This window comes from Trachypithecus francoisi, unplaced genomic scaffold, assembly GCF_009764315.1.
Source record: "Trachypithecus francoisi isolate TF-2019V2 unplaced genomic scaffold, Tfra_2.0 Lachesis_group2, whole genome shotgun sequence".
NCBI lineage: Eukaryota > Metazoa > Chordata > Mammalia > Primates > Cercopithecidae > Trachypithecus > Trachypithecus francoisi.
Genome location: NW_022681465.1, coordinates 16,957,218 through 16,975,441, shown reverse-complemented (window position 1 = coordinate 16,975,441; position 18,224 = coordinate 16,957,218). Strand labels below are relative to the sequence as shown.

The following is an 18,224-nucleotide window of genomic DNA, read 5'->3' as shown; positions in this document are numbered from 1 at the left end:
AGACATGAGCCACCATGTACTTTTGCCTACTGAATTACATCTCTAGATTTTAGCATCTAGAACTGGGCTGTCCAGTGCTTTAGCCACTTTCGCTTTGTGATATTTGGGTACTTGCAGTATGGCTGTTCCAAGTTGAGATGTGCAGGGAGCATACAACATACATCAGAATTTGACAGTGCGGCTGGGCACGGTGGCTCACACCTGTAATCCCAGCACTTTGGGAGGCCGGGGTGGGTGGATCACCTGAGGTCAGGAGTTCGAGACCAGCCTGGCCAACGTGGTGAAACCCTGTTTCTACTAAAGATACAAAATTAACCGGGTGTGGCAGGCCCCTGTAATCCCAGCTATTTGGGAGGCTGAGGCAGGAGAATTGCTTGAACCCTGGAGGCGGAGGTTGCAGTGAACTGAGATCACGCCACTGCACTCCAGCCTGGGCAATAAGAGTGAAACTCTGTCTCAAAAAAAGAAAAGAAAAGAAATTTGAGAATGGGTATGGAAAAAAGAATGCCAGTTAGCTCATTGATGTGTTTTTTTATGATGACATTTTGAAGCGGTAATACTTTGTTTGGATCTCTGGGTTAAAAAACAGAATATTAAAAGTAATCTTACCTGTTTCTTTGTAGTTTTTCTTTGTAGTTTTAATGTGATTATTAAATCACATTAAAAAAATCTCTGACCTGGGAGCTCCCGGAAGCTTTATCCCTGGGGCCCTGTGAGCTGCCTGTGGTCATTCTGGCTGCCATTCCCCCAGGAGAACTGTCCATGACTTGGTCCAGCTGCTGTAACCCTCCTACCTGCCAGCAGTGCTTATCTTCCAGCCTGGGGTTGATGACAGCAAGAGGGCACGCAGGCTTGCAGACCAGCTCTCTCTTAGAACAAAAGAGTTCAAGGAGTTCTTGAGATGATTAGGGTCCGCACAGTTGGAGTCACACTCTTGAAATGCTCAAAAGCAGTTGGTTGGCGAGAATGGTTCTGAATTCTGCTAGCCACTTAGGCAGTGTTTGCTGTTGCTGGTTTTTCTATGATACTCTTGCATTGTAAACAGCCCTCTTGGAGGGGTTTCAACCCTTTAGGCTCTACCCCTCTACAACCACACTAGATCTTGTAGCCCGTGGCGGCATACCCGCAGGGAGAGCCGTCAGGGTAGCCTGTCAATGGGGGCCATGGCGATGAGTGGATGTTACACTAGATTTTCAAGATCTGTTGACAAAACTCTGTGGTATTTGCACAGAGAACAAAGAGTTTAGCTTGTGGGACTCGAGGCCTTCCAGTTTGCTGGTGTTGGTGAGAGAGAGCAGGACATCTGCATTCTGTAGAAGTCTGCAAGGAAGATTTATTGCCCTTTGACAATCCGAGGCATGCGCTTCAACACAGATTTTTACATGGGTTCATCTAGGGATGCTTGCTTCAAATACTAACAGGGCATACGTCTTTGCATACGTCTTGGATGTCTTGGACTAGGATGCTGTGGTGTTTTATTGGAGTATCTATGGTGATGTTGCAGAGTTTCTGAATCGTACTGATAAAGGACATTTTTTTTTTTCTTACGAAGGGTAAATTTCAGGTGATATTTATGTAGCAAGCCAATTTTGTTATGTATACTTTTGTGGGAACTTCTAAAATAATTTTTAAATGGTATCTTTTGAAATGACTGGTCTTTCAGATAAACAGTTTCAAAACAAATACTTGCATTGCAGTGAGCATTAATTATTGGAATAAATCATAGCCACAGAGGTGAATGTACCAGCATTTTGTAGTAGATGACTCAGGGGCAATGCGTTGTTTCTTTGACAGAAAATGTATATGATTTCCTTCTTTCCTTCCTTCCTACCTGCCTTCTTCCTTCTGCCTTCCCTTCTTCCCTCTCTCCTTGCTTTTCCTTTTTCTCTCTCCCTTCTCTTCCCTTCCTTCCTTTGTTTGGAGCTAATGCAGAGTTTTTTGGTGGCAGACCAGGTTTGAGAATCACCGAATTGGTGAATCTACAGACAAGGGGTGGGGAAGGCACCCTTGTGTTTTTCGTAACCACCTGGAAGGCCCTGACCTCACCCTTTGGCGCACTGGCTCAGTGCAGGAGTGCCCCACCACCCCACTGCACCCCAGAATCGTGGGGGGGGGCTGCTAAGATCCAGCCCCTGCCATTCCACTTCTGCACAGCTGGATTGGTCCCTGGGCACTGTCTGATTCTGCTGTAAAGGCAGGTGTGAGAGCCTCCTTTCTAGACCATTTCTTTCTTTCTTTTCTTTTCTTTTTTTTTTTGAGATGGAGTGTTGTTGCCCAGGCTGCGGTGCAGTGGCGCGATCTTGGCTCACTGCACCCTCTGCCTGTTGAGTTCAAGCAGTTCTCATGCCTCGGCCTCCTGTGTAGGTGTGATTACAGGCGTGTGCCACCATGCCCAGTTAATTTTTGTATTTTTAGTAGAGACAGGGTTTCACCGTGTTGGCCAGGGTGGTCTCCAATTCTTGACCTCTGTTGATCAACCCACCTTGGCTTCCCAAAGTGCTGGGATTACAGGCATGAGCCACCGTGCCTGGCCAAGACCATTTCTTTAAATATAGAGATAAGGTCTCATAATATTGCCCATGCTGGTCTTCAATTCCTGGGCTCAAGTGATCCTCCCGCCCCTGCCTCCCAAAGTGCTGGGATTACAGGCTTGAGCCATATCACCTAAACACCTGAAAGTTTATTGGGAGCTTGCCTGGCTACTGCTGATTATGGCTTCTGAGTCTTGAGATTACTCTGCTTGTAGTTTCCTTCCTTCCATGAGGCTTAAGAAGGAGAGAAAGACTCCATTTTTCAGAGAGAAGAAGCGAGGCCAGGAGTGTTGAGGCGGAGAGGCCAGGAGCTGGGGCTGTCAACTGCAGTCCGGTTGAGGAGCCACATGCTGACTTCTCAGGGGACCTCCTGCCCTGCTCCTCCCTGCCCCCGCCCTGTTGTGTGGCAGGGCCCCCCTTGCATTAAGGCTTTACCACTAGGGGTTTTGCAAGTTTATTGCACGCATGTCCTTGCTTCTAGCCAGGAGTTTGACTTTTTACCATGTGGCGTAGTATGTGTGTGTGTGTGTTGTGTGTGTGTGTGTTGTGTGTGTGTGTGTGTGTGTGTGTGTGTGTATCGGGGCGGGAGGGCAACTTATATCATGGCCAGAGTGTTTGGGAAGGATTGACGGGGCGGGAGGGAGATGGATAGATGGGGATGCTGGAATCCACCTCTAGGAAATTCCTTTGGGTGTCCCAGTGTCCTGCTGGGGAAGGAGCTCTTGCTGGGTTGAGCCTGTTGAGCATTCTTACCATTGGTCCTCAGGAGGTGAGAGGCTTCCTGGGAATGAGATAGGGGAAACAGAGGGTCTTTGTTCTGGTCTAGATGGGACCTGTCATCCAGGGGTAGTGGTGAAGCTGATGAGGAGCCAATAGGAACTAGGAGAAACTTTCTTTCCTTGGCCTCAGGCCTCAGAGCCTCGTGTGGGCGGCCTCACCGGGACATGGCTGTCTCTGATGGACAGACCTCAGACCTCAGCCTCCTGGGCTCGGCCCATTCTCCATTCACCCCAGCAAGGTCTTCACTGCGGCCCCCTCACTATTCTGTCCCACCACTTGATTCCCCTGAGGGAGATCTTGGGAATTTCCAAATTTTGAGTGACTGAGGGCCTTTCAAACTGAGAAAGAATTAAAAATGGATCCTTCAAAATGACTTGTCTACTGTGTGGTTCCTTTAAAACATAATTTGAAAAAAGTACATTGCGTTGTAAAACAGTAATTTTTGCCCACATTTTACTGGTAAGGGTGGAGGCGATTGTAGTCCTTAGTGGTTTGTAGAGCTTGGCGGGTTAGAGTCTGAGACTGTTTTTTCTTGTGCTGGACAAAGGTGAATGCCTTCATTGTTTCATTGTGTAGGGCTGTTAATAGTTTATGGAGGGTGATTAAGTAACGCTGCATAAGCCAATTTACAGTGTGTGTTAGTCTACACTGGCACTTGGCTAATTTGCAGAAAATTGGATCTTTCAACATGGGGCTTCCTCCGTCTACCCCATGGGGGCTTCTCCTATTCATCCCTCAGCAGTCTGGCTTCCTCTCCAACACAGCAGGCTCCAGTCCTCTGTGTATCCCCACATTAGTCCTCCTGGTATCAAGTTTCAATGATCTGTTTGCACTTCATCCCCATTGGACTGCAGGCATCTGGGATTGAGGCGTGTCCCTTATTAATCTTTGGGTCTCTGGCACAGTATCTGTGTTGTTAAATGCGTCAGTGGCCACCTCTGCTTTCCATGAAGCGTTTCTGATTATCTACTCACCTCCTTTCTCAGAGTCAGCCTATTTAATCCCCACCGTTCCTGGGAAGTAGGTTGTATTTGCTTTTCCTCTTTTTTCAATGAGGGAACTAAGGTCCATGGAGGTTAATTTGTCCAACGCCACATGGCTAAGATGTAGTAAAGCCAGGGTTCCTGTCCAGGCGATTTGGCCCCCCCGGATAGAGCCATTATCAAAAACCACTATCCTTCGGTCTAGCCAGGAACAAAAACTTCAAACAGCCCACAGAAGAGGGATGTTTCAGAGAATACCTGACCGGCATTCCTCAAACCTGTCAAGGCCATCAAAGAAGGAGCATGATGATGACATCCAGTGTCCCAGAAGGGGTTCTGGGACGGAAAAAGGACATTGGGCAGAAACTGGAGAAATTTGAATGAAGTGTGGCGTTGAGTTCATACTAAGGTGCCGGTGTTGGCTCCTTAGTGTGATAAACATGCCACATTATGTAAGATATGAACAACAGGAGCCAGAGTGAGAGGTGTACAGGGACTCCCTGTATTATCTTTGCAACTTCTCTGTAAAATCTACAAGTATTCTAAAATGAAAAGTTTACTTAACAACTTAATGACGATAACACCACCACTAAGCCCACTGTACTCCACTGCCTGGCTGGCTTGTCATACGCTCTGGGTACCCTCACACCTCGCTGCCTGGTGCCCACCCACTGCTGGAGAGGCTGTGTCCTTGGGGAAGAGTCCCCTCCAATTTCAGCACGTATCAGTGATGGAGGGATAACTAGGGCTAGTCACGGAGCCATCAGAACGGCTGCCCCCACTTTTTTTTTTTTAGCACTGTAGTCTGTTCCGATGTCTCTGTTGAACCCAACAGGAGGTGTAATAATATGGAGCGCAATGAAAATGAATTTTGCTGTAGGAGGGAAATAATTTTCTTTTTCTTTTCTTTTTTTTTTTTGAGACAGAATCTCACTCCCTCACCCAGGCTGGAGTGCAGTGGCACGATCTCAGCTCACTGCAACCTCTGCCTCCCGAGTTCAAGCGATTCTCCCACCTCAGCCTCCTGAGCTGGGACTACAGACATGCACCACCACACCTGGCTAATTTTTGTATTCTTAGTAGAGACGGGATCTTGCCATGTTGGCCAGGCTGGTCTCAAACTCCTGACCTCAGGTGATCTGCCTGCCTCAGCTTCCGAAAGTGCTGGGATTACAGGCGTGAGCCACTGTGCCCAGCAGGAGAGAAATAATTTTCTGTAGACAGAAATCTTAGTGTCAAGAGGACCAAAGAGGCATTTATGTCATTTAGATGTTTCTCATCCTCTTCAGCCTCCTTATCACTTTTCTATTGGGGGTAGTTTGTAATTGTAAGTTCTTTTTCAATGTTTCGGGAAAACATTGGGGAAGTAGCTGGGCTGGTAGTTTTGTTGGTTTGGAGAGAAGGTTGGTGCATGTGGTTGGTTAAATGAGGTCCGTGCATTCTTTGGTTCTGTAGCGAGGCCTTGAGAGGAAAGTTAAATTAAAGCAATATGAGGGCTGAAAGCCATCTGGATGTGACCCAGTAAGGTGCCAGTAGCAAGACCCCAAATACAGGTACTGCTTCATTGGGTAGAAGACCTATGGCATTTTTTGTTTGTTTTTGAGATAGGCTCTCGCTCTGTCACCTAGGCTGGAGTGCAGTGGCGCAGTTTCAGCTCACTGTAACCTCTGCCTCCTGGGTTCAAGCGACTCTCCTACCTCAACCTTCTAAGTAGCTTGGACTATAGGCGCATGCCACCATGCCCAGCTAATTTTTGAATTTCTTTATAGAAACGGGGGTCTCGCCATGTTGCCCAGGCTGGTCTTGAATTCCTGAGTTCAAGTGACCTGCCTTCCTTAGCCTCTCAAAATGCTGGGATTACAGTCGTGAACCACTGTGCCGGGCAACCCCATGGCTTAAACCATTTTGATTAGCCATCTCATGTGATCTTTTTGTGTTATATGTCAGAAAAGCTAGGTGTCAGCTCATTTTTTGCAGAGAGGTCTCAAGTAATGAATAACTGTGCTGAGCCACGGGTAGTAGAGCTGGAGCTTGAGTCCCTGTCTTCTAGGGGAGCACCCAGTGCCATTTTTGTAACCTCATACTGAAACCTTCCAACAGCCCAGCCTCTATCTCTGGGTAGCATGGTTTCTGTAGATTCATTTACCAGACATTCAGTGGAGCAGTAAGTCTGGCCCTGTTCTAGGTGTTGAGGATTCCACAGCAAGTAAACTCCATTTCTGCCTCCCATAATGCAAATGATATAAATATGATGTAAATACTGGTATAATGTTGAGTCAAAGCACTGGAATAACTTGTTCTGGTGTTGTAGAGAAAGTATATAAAAATTAGTTACAGACATTTCTACAGGTCTCTTGAGTGTGAACTGCTTTCTAGATGTTTTCTGAAACCTGTAACATTTGTGTGTGATGAAATGAGAGCTGATATTCCTTTGCTTGCAAATGATGGAAACGCAACAAAAACTAGTGCAGACTGAAAAGAGGACCTTCTTGCATATGTAATAAGGAAGGTCAAGAATGAAGATGGTGGTTGGGATAATGGAATCCAGGGAGTGAATGAGATCAGGTTTGTCTGTTTTTGACCTGTTTGTCTGCATAGTTGTTTGTCTCTCCCTCCCTGTCTCTTTTTATTTGTGATATAATTCACACATCATGACATTCGCCCATTTAAAGTGTGTAATTCAGTGGTTTTTAGCATCTTCACAAGATTGTACAACCATCATCACTATTCAATTTTATCACATTTTTCTACTCCAAAAAACCCCCCACAAAACTCCATACCTGTTAGCAGCCACTCCCCATTCTCCTCTCCTCCCAACCCCTGGCAGCCACCAGTGAGCTTTCTTTTCTCCTCTACCTCTCTCTCTCTGTCCCTGTCCCTGTCCCTCTCCCTCTCCCTCTGCCTCTCCCCTCCCCTCACCCCTTCCCCTTCCCCCTTCCCCCTTCGGTTCTTCCTTCCTCTTTCCCTCCCTCCCTCCCTCCCTCCCTCCCTCCTTCCTTCCTTCCTTCCTTCCTTCCTTCCTTCCTGTCTCTCTCTCTCTCTCTCTCTTTCAAGATGGAGTCTCACTCTGTCATGCAGGCTGGAGTGCAGTGGCATGATCTTGACTCACTGCAACCTGAGCCTCCCGAGTTCAAGCGATTCTCTTGCCTCAGCCTCAAGTAGCTGGGATTACAGGCACCCGCCACCACGCTGGCTAATTTTGTATTTTACTAGAGACGGGGTTTCACCATGTTGGTCAGGCTGGTCTCGAACACCTGACCTCATATGATCAGCCCGTCTTGGCCTCCCAAAGTGCTGGGATTACAGACGTGAGCCACCACGCCCGACCAACTTTCTGTCTCCATGGATTTGACTTCTCCATATAAATGGAGTCATACAACATGTGGTGCTTTGTGACAGCCTTCTTCTACTTAGCATACTGTTTTCTAGGCTCATCCATGTTATAGCACGTATCAGTTCTTTGTTCATTTTTATTTTATTTTATTTTATTTTATTTTTGAGACAGTCTTGCTCTGCTGCCCATGCAGTGGTATGATCTTGGCTTGCTGCAGTCTGTGCCTCCGGGTTCAAGTGATTCTCCTGTCTCAACCTCCAGAGTAGCTGAGGTTACAGGCATGTGCCACCACACCTGGCTAATTTTTGTATTTTTAGTAAAGACAGGGTTTCTCCATGTTGGCCAGGCTGGTCTTGAACTCCTGACCTCAGGTGATCTTCCCACCCAGGCCTCCCAAAGTTCTGGGATTACAGACGTGAGCTACCACATCAACCTTATTGTTGAATAATATTCCATTGTATGAATAGACCACATTAAAAAACATCCATTGACTAGTTGATGGACATGAGGATTGTTTCCGCTTTCAGGCTATTGCACAAAATGCTGCTATGAACATTTGTGTACAAGTTTTCGTGTGGACATATGTTTTCACGTCTCTGGGGTATTTACCTAGCAGTGGAATTTCTGGGTCATATGGTAACTCTATATTTTACTTCTTGAGGAACTGCCAAACTGTTTTCCACAGCAGCTGCATCATTTCACATTCTTAGCAGCAGCGCATGGGGGTTCTAGTTACTCCACATTCTTGCCAACACGTTATATGTCATTTTGATTGGTCTAGGTTATCTCTTCCTTAGCTTTTAATTCAGGAAGTGCGATTTTATGAAACACACCAATTGTTTTCGGTATGTGATAGAAATCTGCAAGGGAATTAACATGTATGAAACAGAAATTAGAAATGGCTGTTTCAAGTTTCTTTCCTTCCCATTGTGTTCTCGGGTCATTCATTTTTATGAAGTAACAACAAACTCCTGTTCTGAGTATACTTGTGTATTTTTTCTAAAAACAGATGGTAGCCAGAAAACAACTGGGATTTCATTAAGAAAATCTTATCAGTTTGTTTATTTGTAGGCATTTCTTCCCCCCCCGCCCCGCCCCCCCCCCCCCCCCCCCCCCCCCCCCCCCCCCCCCCCAAAATGATGTCTTATCAAGAGGAGGAAAGGATGATAAACTGGGAAGTAGGAGGTAAGGATGTCTGGTATCAGATTTCACGCAGAGTGCAAACATTTTGTGCTGTTCTTTTATTGCCCTTTCTGTCCTGTACCTCCTACTGCTTCCACCAAGAGGATCCTGGAATGCAGTTCTCAAACCAGCTGTTTTGTTTTGTGTCCTGTAAAAACAGGATTTCCCACTAGTTTTTGAGAGTTCTTAGTGGGACAGTTTTATACATTTCATAAAATCTCTGTCTCCTTGCTCCGTTTACCTACTTGTCTTTCTTGGCTTGTTTTACTGTCTGTCTTTCTGTCTTTCTTTCTTTCTTTCTTTCTTTCTTTCTTTCTTTCTTTCTTTCTTTCTTTCTTTCTCTCTCTCTCTCTGTCTCTCTCTCTGTGTCTGTCTTTCTTTCTTTCTTTCTTTCTTTCTGTCTGTCTGTCTGTCTGTCTTTCTTTCTGTCTTTCTTGTCTGTCTTTCTTTCTTGTCTTTCTGTCTATAGCATCTTGCTCTGTTGTCCAGGCGAGGGTATAGTGGCACGATCTCAGCTTACTGCAACTCCCGCCTCCCGGGTTCAAGTGATTCTCCTGCCTCAGCCTCCTGACTGCCTGGGATTACAGGCGCCTGCCACCACGCCCAGCTAATTTTTTGTATTTTTAGTAGAGATGGGGTTTCATCATGTTGGCCAGCCTGGTCTCGAACTTCTGACCTTAGGTGATCCACCCGCCTTGGCCTCCCAAACTGCAGGAATTATAGGCATGAGCCACTGTGCCTGGCCGATGAGCACCTTGCTTTGCTCCTCTCTCATTCTCATCTGCACGTGGCTAAGTTTTCTGACAAGCTTTGCATTGGGGTTTGCAAGCATTTGGGAGTTGAGATAGCATCTGAGGTTAAAGAGCACAGTGGACAGGCTGTGTCTGCATGGTTCCAATAATCTGCATTAAAAGTCGGCTCTCCCTTAAAACACACACACACACACACACACACACACACACACACACACACTGTGGACAGAGAGGAGGAAAAGAAGAGTGTTCTTCTAGCACCACTGCCCACCTATCGGCCTCTGCTCCTCTTTTCCTTACGTTTGTCAAACTGTTTGAATTAGGCTGCAGGGGCTACTTTCTCTATTCTGTGTGTACCCAGTTTTAATGATACCAGAAATTAGGTCTGCCCCAGGTATACTTTATCTGGATTGACCTCCATTCTTGGGATTTTTGAAATTCATGGGATTTAGACAACAGAGTCTGCTTTCAATTAACTAGGTCACTGACAATGAATGGTTTTGTAAACGCCTTCAATTTGACCATGGCTCTAGAACGCTATTACTCTAGAATAGTGATTCTCAACTAGAATGAACCTGCAGTCCCCAACAAAGAATCACCTCGTCCACAATGTCAGTAGCACCGTGGTGGAGAAACTTGTATTACAACTTTGTGTCATAAAAGCCACGTGTCCTTTCGTGTGTCTTTGAGTCATAAGAATCAGAAAAAAAAAAGCATCTGATCAGTTGGAAAGATAACTCCTACTTCCAACAGAAGAAAAAAAAAGAAAGACTGTAAAACAGGTGAAAAAGTACTGCTGAAGTCCTTGCTGCTCACAACCCATTTCTGCAGTAAAAGTACTGCTGAAGTCCTTGCTGCTCACAACCCATTTCTGCAGTAAAAGTACGGCTGAAGTCCTTGCTGCTCACAACCCATTTCTGCAGTTCATCAAGAACAAATATCCGTGCTCCCTTGGCCCTGTGTTAGAGATCTCCTAAGCCAGGTGACTTCTTCACTGAGTCATTGCAGGCAAACAGAGGAAAACTTCCTTTTGGCTGTTGAATTTACTGCAGATTTCAATAGTCATATTAATTTATCTGATGCATTACAAAGTTATTTGACCTCTGTGTCTTCTTATTTTATTTTATTTTAATTTTATTGTTTTTGGAGACAGAGTCTCACTCTGTCTCCCAGGCTGGAGTGAGGTGGTGCAATCATGGCTCACAGTACTCTTTACTTTCCAGCCTCAGGTGATCCTCCCACCTTAGCCTTGCCTTTCCAGTAGCTGAGACCACAGGCATGCACCACCATGCCTGGCTTATTATTTTAAAAATAAGTGACAGGTTCTCTCCAGGATGCACAGGCTGGTCTCAAACTTTTGGGCTCAGGCAGTCCGCCTGCCTCGGTCTCCCAAAGTGCTGGGATTATAGGCATGAGGCACTGTGCTGGCCCTCTGCATCTTTAAAAAGGAAAAAGCAGATCACATTTCAGGAGCAAATTTTGAGTTTGTCGTGTAGGTGGCCAGAGAGTCCTGAACTGAGGTACTTAACATAGGCAAGAGAAACAGCTGTGTGAGATGAGTCGGCACAGTGCCCTGCTCCGGGGCTGAGACTAAGTTGTATGTTTGGCTAAAGAATGTTCTCTTTTTCGTGAACCTGTAATTAGAACATGCCGTACAGAATGGTATTTAAAGTCCACCATCATCTCTTTTTAGGGTTGTTTCTCTAACTTTACTATTTTTTTCAGAGTTCAGGAAAGAAAATCATTTTTCAAATCAGAAGAGAAATGTAATAGTTTTTAAAAGGGCAGCAGGAGGTTAACATTTGTGATGGTGGTACAATCCTTTTTATCTTAAAACAGAGCTCAGCAACTTTGTGTGTCAATATGTAGGCCTTGTGCAGCAGCTTCACTTTGCTATTGGAGTGGGATGGAATCGTAGATAACAGGTGATGAATGGGCCAGGCTAGGGAGGTATCACCAAGCAGGAGGCAGTTGGCCAGGGTTTTATGATTTTCTTCCAGGGAGGGGGATAATTGTCCACAATGACACCATGGTACAATCTACCACAGCCTCATCCTTAGATTGGCTTGGGCAAGTCTCCTCTGTGGTCTCCTAGCCCCTCTAGTCTGTGTGAATGGAGAACAGGGACTTAATGAATTCAACATGGCCCAATGGAGAACAGGGACTTAATGAATTCAACGTGGCCCTTAAATTTCATCATTATGGGGTTGTTGTTGTTTCGATGTTTCTCAACCCCTGTGTGGCTCAGTTACAGAAATGTGATTGGGTTTTCCTACTGTGGAATGGTTAGGAATGTTCATGTGCATTTGAGAAATATATAGACTGGGAAAACAATTTTTAAAAAATGATGACCGGGTGCGGTGGCTCACGCCTGTAATCCTAGCACTTTGGGAGGCTGAGGCGGGCGGATCACGAGGTCAGGAGATCGAGACCATCCTGGCTAACACGGTGAAACACCGTCTCTACTAAAAATACAAAAAATTAACTGGGCGTGGCGGTGGGCGCCTGTGGTCCCAGCTAATTGGGAGGCTGAGGCAGGAGAATGGCATGAACCCGGGAGGCGGAGCTTGCAGTGACAGAGCGAGATTCCATCTCAAAAATAAATAAATAAATAAATAAAAATAAAAATGATTCAAAATTATTGATTTATAATTCCACAGAGAGAAATTCACCCATTATAGGTGCCCAGTAGAATGAATTTCAGCACATGTATACAGTGGTGCAGCCATTGCCGCAGTTTTTGGACAGATTTCCACCTTTTTCACTCAGTCACTGTCCCTCCCGCACCCAGCTTTGGGTAACTATTCATCTGTTTGTTGTCTGTGTCTATGGATTTGCCTTTTCCAGAAACTTCATATAAACAGAACCCCACAATATGTAGCCTTTTGTATCTGTCCTCTTTTACTTACCATGATGTCTGTGGTCCATATTTGTTGGTGAATGTATCAGTGATCTTTTCTTTTTTTTAAACTAACTGAGGAGTCCCATTGTATGGATTTGTTCTGTGTATCTCTATACCAGTTACTAGACCTTTGAATTGTTTCCAGTATTTGGCTAGGAAGAATATTGCTGCTATGAATATTTACACACGAGACGTAAAAATTTTTTTTTTGAGTAGACAACTATCTAGGAGTTATATTGTTGGGACGTATATGGTAAGATTATGTTTAGCTTTTTAAGAAATTGCCAAACCATTTTCCAAAGCAGATGTACCATTTTATATTCTCAGTTTCTCTACACCCTCGCCAACATTTGGTAAAGTCAGCCCCTTTTATTATATCCAGGAAATCATTGTTGGCAGTAGAAAATGGAACCTCTGTGAACCTTACATTTGAAGAAAGGGATGGTATTGCCTCTCTGTCTTATAGGATTGCTTTAAAGTTCACAGGAGGATAGGAATTTATGTGCAAATGCTTTATATTGCAAAAACATTTCTGGTGATTATGTACAGAAAAATGTTCAGCCATTATGTTAACACTCACATATTTGTCTCAGAGATTAAGATGCAAACTTCTCCAATTTTTAATAAAATGTGTATGTTATGATCAAACTTGTTCCACCTGCTTATAAAGGCAGTTTTTAATCAAATTGTGAGCCTTTTCCTTATGCTAGGTTGCCTATATTGTGTATTAAATTATCAGCCTTATTTAACAATGACTGAATGTAATAGTTTGCATATGGTGGGCAAATTTTTCTTTCCCACTCCAACTTAGATGGTCTGGACATTTCAAATGTCTGCCTGTGACTTCGTTTTCAAGTGCTTGTGGGTGGCCTCTTTTGGACCTGGGCACATGTGTTCTAATAGAGTAGAAGTAGAAAGATTGGGGTCTCAGAGAAGGCACCAGGAACAATCTATGTACAAAATACCTATTTCAGCGGTTTAACTTTGCAATTCCGATTCTATGAAAATTGCCAGTTAATACTTTTTCAAAGAACAGAGGGAATGTTTTGAATGCATTTTGCTTCCCATGTGTGGAAGACAGCTGTTTGTGATAGACCTAGGAAAACTGGCCAATGGGCTGTGGATTTGAAATCTGGGCTGGATTTTGTAAAAGTTGCTTATCAGCAGTTCTTCACACCTGTTGGAAAAGACCTTTGGACTACAGGAGCTGAACTGTGTGTTTGATCATAAAGCATAAGCACTGTGTCAACAAAGGGCTTTGTAGTACTTTAAAACGAAAGGGTAAAGAGAGCCACAGTGAGATACTAAGTCAAACTGCACACTTTAGTGAAAAAAGACCTTCTGGGTGGCCTGTGGAAGCCAAAAGATACATATTAATCCTGCTGACCATTTATATTAATTTGATACTGTTGCACAATCTCAGTTTCATTCTCACTAAATAGACAGTTGTAATTGGGAAACAGGTGTGTGAAATCCTTTTTAACGAAAACAATGCTAGTGATGGTCACAACACACCGAAGGGTTTGGACTAGGGGTTCTGGGATGGAGCTACACTGGGAGTTTTTATTTCCTGGTTTTAACCTAATGAGTAAAAGTTCTTGCCTTATATAACTTTGAACATTTTCACTGCTGCGAGCATGGGCGTGCGTGTGTGTTGGGAGGTGTATATTTAAAAGCTTTCAAATATTGCAGTCCCTGACATGTGAATTAAAGAGGCTGAAAAAAGTCATCAGGCATTTGGAATCTTTTTCTAGAATGTTATAAGTAATGCAGTTTGGGTACGGAGGGATATTTGAGAGTCCAGCCTCTTGGCAGATGCCTGAAGTCAGTGTTCTCTTTGGAAGCAGCTGTTTGCTAATAAAGAAATCAGGACTGACAGGCAGTTGTGAACTCTCATTCTTCATGTGTGTTATCAGTGTCTCAGCCTGAAGTAGGGGAATGTGAGGGACTTGTGTGCAAGTGGGAACTGACCCCTGTTGGTGCTGTGTGTTCTTTAAATAGGCAGGTCTCAGGATTTATATAGGAGCACTTAATATTCATTTTTGATGCTATCTGCCATCTTTATAGCAGAGGATTTAAACTCCTCTTTGGGGCGTCTTTAAAGAACTGTGAATGGAGTAAACAACTTAAAACCTCCTTAGTATGTACCAGGGAAATGAGTGCATATGGGGAGGGTTTCTTACAGATAAGGTCGCAATAGGGGATGCTAGGAGAGTCACAGAACTCTCAGGGGAACTGTGTGATTTGGTCAATGGGGAAAGGAGTTTGTTCCATTTCAATATTGGGATCTCCAGCCACCGTGATTTTAGAAATGCTTGTAGAACCTACGTCTGGGGATTCTAGCTGGCCTGCCCGAAATTCATTCATCAAACTCAAGAGTGACTTAACTATGGATTCTGAGTTAACAGTTAACGTTTTAGGTCCTGGTTTGTGGATTTTATTTATTTATTTTCTATTTTTTTGAGATAGAGTTTACTGTGGCGCCCAGGCTGGAACGTAGTGGCACAATCTCGGTTCAGTGTAACCTCTGCCTCCTGGTTTCAAGCAATTCTCCTGCCTTAGCCTCCTGAGAAGCTGGGATTACAGTCATGCGCCACCATGTCTGGCTAATTTTTGTACTTTTTTGGTAGACACGGGGTTTCACCATGTTGGCCAGGCTGGTCTCAAACTCCTGACCTCAAGTGATCCACCCATCTCGGCCTTCCAAAGTGCTGGGATTACGTGAAGCACCACGTCCGTCCTCCGGCTTGTGGATTTTAGACAGTGTCATCGTGGGCACAGAGGGAATGCAGTAACCTTTATGTCAGATTTTGTGTTCTTAAATGTTCCTTTCTAGGAAGATGAGAACAAATAGTTATGTGTGATAACAGGCCATTTAAGGCAACTCTGTATTGTTAGATTTTAATTGCTGATTAATGAGTGCATTTGATTTATTTATGCATTATTTTCAGGAGACAAGTAGAGTCAGTGTGATGTGTGGGAAGAGCATGGGATTAGGAATTTGGAGAGACCTGCCTAGGTCACTAGCTGTGTGGCACTGGGTAAAGTCTTAAGCTCCAAGCTGCAATTACCTCTTGGAATTGAGAGGATTCCTATTTTACGGAAGGTTGGTATTCAATATAATGTCACTGAGGCTCCTTAGTACATGACCCTGATAGTACATGACCCTGGTATATCGGGGGCACTCTGTTACTGGAAGTGACTATGTTTGCTATTGATTGGCACCATGTAAAGTACATAAAATGTGGAGTTCACTGATGTGTCATTTATCCCCTGCCAATTCTATGTTAAAAGAGCAGTACTAGCTCCTTCAACTGGAAGTGGAACATACCATAACCAGTATATTTCAAAGATTTAACAAAACAGAAATAAATGAAATGTAGAAAATTCGAGAAAAGGAGTTGTTCAATTAAAGTGCTATTTTAGGAAGGGAGGGAGGGAGAAAAAAATAAAGTGCTATGTCAAGTGATAATTTTGTTCTATTTCCACGTGAATACATTGATTCATAGGATGTGCTTGGTGTCATTTTTGTTGGAAATGAAATTGTTGAGCAGAGTAGAGAAAGTTTAATGAGAGACTGAAGCTCAGTGTTGCATTCCATCATATGGGTATACATCATAAAGGTAATTCTTTTTTTTTTTTCTTTTTTTAAAATTTCAGTGGTTTTGGGGGAACAGGTGGTGTTTAGTTACATGAATATGTTATTCAGTGGTGATTTCTGAGATTTTGGTGCACCCATCACCCGAACAGTGTCCACTGTACCTGTTGTATAGTCTTTACCCTTCTCCGCCCTCCCACCCTTCTCCCTGAGTCCCCGGAGTCCATCGTGTCATTCTTATGACTTTGCATCCTCATAGCTTAGCTCCCACTTATAAGCGAGAACATGTGATGATTAGTTTTCCATTCCTGAGTGACTTCACTAGGATAATGGTCTCCAGCTCCATCCACGTTGTTGTGAATGTCATTATTTCATTCCTTTTTATGGCTGAGTAGTATTCATGAACGTAATTCTTTGAATGACCAGGGAACACCCACTAATTCCTCCAAACTTTATCACTTGTGTTTGAGAAACGGTTTCATGTGATTAAATCAAAGGATGATGAAATTGAGCCTTAAAAAAGCTCAATATGATATATCATTTGTCCAGTGGGGAAATAAATAAGTGGAAATGAGATCAATGCCAAAAAACGTGCCCAAGATTTAAAAAGTAGGATCTCGAAGTTGCCGTCTTTTAAGATACAGTCCTGAACTTTGAAGTTCATTAGGTGTCTCATGTAATCCTAACAACATTTGTGCTGATGGACTGAGTTCTGATAAATATTAGAAACTTCAGTTCCTCTTTTGGAGAGTCCAGTTTACACATGGATTTTGGTATACGTAGGAGTCAAGGGAGTGGTCTAATGTCCTCCAGGTGCGCAGGTGTACCGGACTTTGACCTAAGAGGATGGGAGCCATTCGTTTCTGAAGAGTTCTCAAAGAGGGTGAAGGCTTGTTGTGACCTAGTTAAACTTTTGGTTTCTGGAGCCCAACTGCCTGTCAAATACTCAGTCTTTGTGATGCTGGGCAAGTTACTTTACCTCTAGGCCTCTGGTTCTCCATCTGTAAGATGAGAATGATCATAGTGTCTGCCTCATCATCTCAAATGAAGTAATCCACGTAAATCAGTTGCATGGTGAGAACACAGAGGCTAGCTACTATTTTCTTAGTCCCTCTTTGCCTTCTCTGTCTGGTGGGACTCTCAGTCACACTTGTGGATAGTAAAGCCTGTGGGTGATGCTTCCTGAAGATGTGTTCTTTGCTTGAGAAAGACGTTTACTTTTCAAAAAGATTTTTTTTAAAGGAATATAGGAGTTATGGTAATTTCGACAGTAGAGTTTCGCCACAAAATGCAATCCAAACCCAGTTCAGTCTTGTTTTGTTTTGTTTACAGGGAACACGGGTCTGGCTGAGAGAAAATGGCCAGCATTTTCCAAGTACTGTAAATTCCTGTGCAGAAGGCGTCGTCGTCTTCCGGACAGACTATGGTCAGGTGAGAACAAGTCCCTGCAGCTTCCCAACATCAGTGGTCTGCTCTGTAGCTATTCTTGCCCAGGGCATGTGTGCTTGGTCCCGCTACACATACACACGCTTTACATTTTTTTCCTAAGTGATAATTCAAAATCCCAGTGGGAATGTAGAATGTACACCGTGTATGTGTGTGTGATAGATACAATACAGTTCTCTCAAATGGAACACAGCAAATATTCCAACCAGTGTGGGGACAGAAGGGCATGGCACTGGCCTGGTTTCCCTCCCTCTTTTCTACCTTCTTTCATCTTTTTCAGCAATCAGAAGTATAGGATGCAAGTAATTTGAGCAAAAGTTCAAGTATATTGATATTTGCCGACTGATTAACTTGTTACTTGCTCTCAAAATTCTCAAACTTCCATAGTGTGTTAGTCAGTTTGGGCTGCCCTGACAGAGTACCATAGACTGAGTGATTCATGAAGAGCAAATATCAATGTGTCACAGTTTTGGAGCCTGAAAAGTCCAAGGCCGTCAAGATGCTAGCAGTTCTGTGTCTTGTGAGGTCTCTGCTCACTGGTTCACAGCCAGCCAGCTTCTTGCTGGGCCTCACATCATAGAAGGGGGAGTTCTCTTGGCCCTCTTTTATAAGGGTGCTAATCCTATTCATGAAGGCTGCACCTTCATGACCTAGTGACCCGCCAAAGACCCTAACACCATTTCATGGGAGATGAGGATTTCAACATATTAATTTTG

General features: G+C 44.0%; 1 protein-coding gene across 1 annotated transcript in view; it reads left to right on the top strand.

Moving 5' to 3' along the window:
• MYO10 (myosin X) overlaps positions 1 to 18,224 on the top strand; it is a 274,244-nt gene that overhangs the window by 37,290 nt on the left and 218,730 nt on the right. The window contains exon 2 of the mRNA XM_033178828.1: positions 17,395 to 17,493. Within this exon, the coding sequence (XP_033034719.1) occupies positions 17,395 to 17,493 (99 nt within the window). The remainder of the gene's footprint in view (positions 1 to 17,394; positions 17,494 to 18,224) is intronic.